Below are 3,958 nucleotides of genomic sequence, written 5' to 3' on the forward strand. Positions count from 1 at the left end.
TTGAAAACAGTTGTGCTGCACAATATTTTTGTGGAAACGATGCATTACCAAAAGTGTGAGGAAAGTAATATTTTACAAAATAAAGAAAGAAAAAAATTATACTTTTATTCAACAATGATGCATTAAATTGATCAAAAGTGACAGTTAAGGCATTTATAATGTTACAAAAGATTTCTATTTCAAATAAATGCTGTTCTTTTGAACTTTCTATTTATCCAAGAATCCTGAAAAATATATATTATAGTTTCCACAAAAATATATCACAGCACAACAGTTTTCAACATTGATAATAATCAGAAATGTTTCTTGAGCAGCAAATCAGCATATTAGAATGATTTCTGAAGATCATGTGACACTGAAGCCTGGATTAATGATGCTGAAAATTCAGCTTTGAAATCACAGAAATAAATTACAGTTTACAATATATTCAAATAGAAAACAGTTCTTTTAAATAGTAATAATATTTCACAATATTACTGTTTTACTGTAAAATATAGCTATTCAAAATGAAAAAGGCTTTTATATATATATATATATATATATATAAAAGTATTTATTATTTATATATATAGACATATTATTTATTATTATTATTTATACTTATTTATTATATACACTTGATCAAATCTTTGATTATTATCAATGTTGAAAACAGTATTTTTGTGGAAACTGTGATACATTTTGTTTCAGGAATCTTTGATGACTAGAAAGTTCAAAAGAACAGCATTTATTTCAAATAGAAATCTTTTGTAACATTATAAATGTCTTTAATGTCATTTTCAAGCTATTTAATGCATCCTTGCTGAATAAAAATATTAATTTATAAAAAATAAAAAAAAACACACAAAAACTTGTACGTGCATATGATGTTGTTATTCCAGTCCCCAGCTTTGACTGCAAAAATAAACTTAAAACATATTGTCCTCTTGAATCGCTTCAACTTAGCTACCTTTGTTAGTAGTTTGACAGTAGCTCATTATGAGTAGTTTTAGCCAAGTATTCACTCACCAGAGTTCATCCACGACTCTCACCAGCACAAAGAACGTGTTTTTACTGACACGCTTCCTAAAGGTGTCTGGACTGTGACAGAACCGAGTATATGTGCAGCGTAGTTAAGAAAACATACACACACACATCCAGACTGACTGCTACTAACAGATCACATAAACCATACAGAAGAAAGGATATCTGTAGTGCAGTTTTTTAATGAGGTCTTCAGGCGTTATGAAGGTTCTGTAGGTGGTGAGAAAAGCCTCGCAGTACAACACCAAATCTACAACACAAACAGACAAATATGATTAATTTACACTTAAGATATACAGCAAACCTCCATTTCACAAATACTGCAAGAATAAATCAGTCATGCTAAAGGCAAATTACAAGAGAAAACACACAAATGCAGAATAATTATGACTGATCGAGCTTCATATGAAGAAAGCATGTGAATTACCTTTGCGGTCTGTTTCTGTAGCGTGAACTAACAGTATATCACCAGATCCGGCTCTCACATCAGGACCATCATCATTCTATCAGAGAGAGAGAGAGAATTATTACTGCAGGCATCTGAAGTCCGGCTCACTTTGGCTCCGGCTGCCCATCGCAGCACTGCACCAGCTGACGTCTGTGTGTGTGTGTGTGTGTGTGTGTGTGTGTTTTAGACTTGCATCAACCACTACATAATTACTCTCTAAACACTGGAGACAATAGACAAAAGCTCTGACCTTGTCAAAAAACACAATACATCAAATATACAACAATTCAACAGATTTCTCTCTGATTCCTCATTCTTTACCCATAATTTTATACTATTTGTGCCTTTACAGTTTCTTACTTTTTTAACCAATGAATCTCCACGACTCATCAGTTGTTTGTGGTTACTAGATAAGGAGATTTCAAATTTTATAAATAATGCCCTAACACAAGACCAATTTCTACCTGATGAAATAGTTTATATCTTTGCATAACAATATTTTTCAAACATTTCTATGACTTTTAAGATTGTATTCATTTTCACAACTTTTCCCGAACAGGACATTTTAAAAATATGAACATATTTAAATTAGGGATGCACCGATAGGATTTTTGGGGGGGCCGATACCGATACCGATTTTAACAATCACTTATTGGCCGATTCCGATACCGATCTTTGTCACTTCCTCTCTTATTTTAAATTTTGGCATCAAAATAGATAGTATTTTGATCATGTTTTAAATCAGCAAAGTTCAAAAACACCTGCATTAAATTATACTAGCAGTTTTATTGCTGCATCATCAAATAATTTCTAATGAACATGGATTGGATCCATTTAACATTCAGCAGGCCTACATAAATACAACAGAACAAAGATACATATTAAATAAACAGTGCTTTTTAGGTAGGTTTAACAGTTTTCAGGTACAGAAATAAAGTAAACAAATGCAAAATAACACTTCACTGTATACATTAAATACATATTAATCCTTCTTTATTGTAACAGACTTTATTATGATTAATCTTCTAATTTATTTTTGTATACATTTTAATATTTTTTGTAAGTTTAAATATATATGAGATCTCCATTACCAAGGTGGGACTCTTATTTTGACGGGTTTTCTAGTCTACGGAGCAGCTATATGGCTAATGAAAGCACGCAGTTCTTCGGATTTAAAGTTTGTCAGTTTATTAAGCACCCCCCGAAAAGGCATGAGATCTGTATATATTTGTTTACTGTTAGTTGTAATAAGTGTTTTGTGTAATTCGCTGTATGTTAATGCAACTGAGAGAGAGTTTAATGTGCACTTCTCGTGCTGTTTTTTGTTTAGCTCTTATGGTGATTTTTTTGGAGTGAAAAAGGACGCAATAAACGTAATAAAACATCAATAATTAAGTTTTGGTCATCATTCAGATGAGGTCCGCTACACTTATGAAAGTTACAAAAGTTATTTAGTCAAGAATAGTGTGTGATCTTTTGTCTTCTGTTATTTGATTAGCATTAAAGTGCAGACAGCAGCGCTAGGATTATGCAACAGACATTATACAGCTCAGTGCCTTCACGCAGTTAATTAATAAACCATTAATAAACCACCGGTTTGTTATATCGGCCTTTTTCCTTATATAGCCGATATGCAGATAGTTGCAAATTGAGGTGCATCCCTATATGCACAATATACATGGTATAAAATATTTAAAAATGTCCATATTTAAAGTTGCATGCATTGCATGCATGATAAATGCATTAAAAATATATAAAAACATAAAAATGCATAAATGCACAAATAAATCCATGCATAAATGCTTAATTGCTTAAATGCATACATAAATAGATAAATAAATACATTCATAAATTAATGCTTAAATAAATAAATGCATAAATAACTAAATGCATAAACAAAAGCATGAATGAATATGAATTAAACAGCAATTAATCAATCAAATCAATCCTAATATTCCCAGGTTTACCATAACAATGGATATCCTGGCTTTTAGTTAAAGCTGTTTGATAAAGGTTAAATGAACACTTTATGAAGCTTTAAACAGCATTATTACCTCTGCTTTGAGTGTGATGCGGTTCATAATATCATTATGATCAATGAGGGACAGTTCATCAACATCATTGATCTGACCATGACTGGGTTCCTTTGGCCTGTGAGCGAGAGGAAACATATCACAAATATTTTCATATCTCTGAGCTGTCGATAATACAGCAAACACACATGCACAAAGACTGGAGTTCATACCTGTCCTTAGACAAAGCTTCCTTGCTATTGGACGTGGGTATGTGAGGGGTGTGGTCCTGAAGCACATCGTCACATGATGAGGGGTCCTGAAGAATTCAAACAAATGTATAATTGCACTCCAAACACCTGCGCACACAGCTTAACACAATGACACACGTGACACTTACAGTGCGGTGTGTGTTTTCTCCATTAGCCTGTGTGGAGGAGTACAGGTTCACATACTCTCCCTCACCGCCTTCATC

General features: G+C 32.6%; 1 protein-coding gene across 9 annotated transcripts in view; it reads right to left on the reverse strand.

Moving 5' to 3' along the window:
• rapgef1b (Rap guanine nucleotide exchange factor (GEF) 1b) overlaps nt 1–3,958 on the reverse strand; it is a 46,471-nt gene that overhangs the window by 11,560 nt on the left and 30,953 nt on the right. For 8 of the 9 annotated variants that reach the window (XM_016509523.1, XM_016509526.1, XM_016509529.1 and 5 more), the window contains 3 exons: nt 1,451–1,526; nt 1,189–1,273; nt 1,009–1,101 (listed from right to left, as the gene is read on the reverse strand). In XM_016509523.1, coding sequence (XP_016365009.1) covers nt 1,009–1,101; nt 1,189–1,273; nt 1,451–1,526 — 254 coding nt within the window. Of the gene's footprint in view, nt 1–1,008; nt 1,102–1,188; nt 1,274–1,450; nt 1,527–3,525; nt 3,623–3,716; nt 3,803–3,883; nt 3,952–3,958 lie in introns of all 9 variants that reach the window. The other variant, XM_016509528.1, reaches the window with a different exon arrangement.

The sequence above is a fragment of the Sinocyclocheilus rhinocerous genome, unplaced genomic scaffold (genome assembly GCF_001515625.1).
Source record: "Sinocyclocheilus rhinocerous isolate Xijiao unplaced genomic scaffold, SAMN03320098_v1.1 scaffold1045, whole genome shotgun sequence".
Lineage (NCBI taxonomy): Eukaryota > Metazoa > Chordata > Actinopteri > Cypriniformes > Cyprinidae > Sinocyclocheilus > Sinocyclocheilus rhinocerous.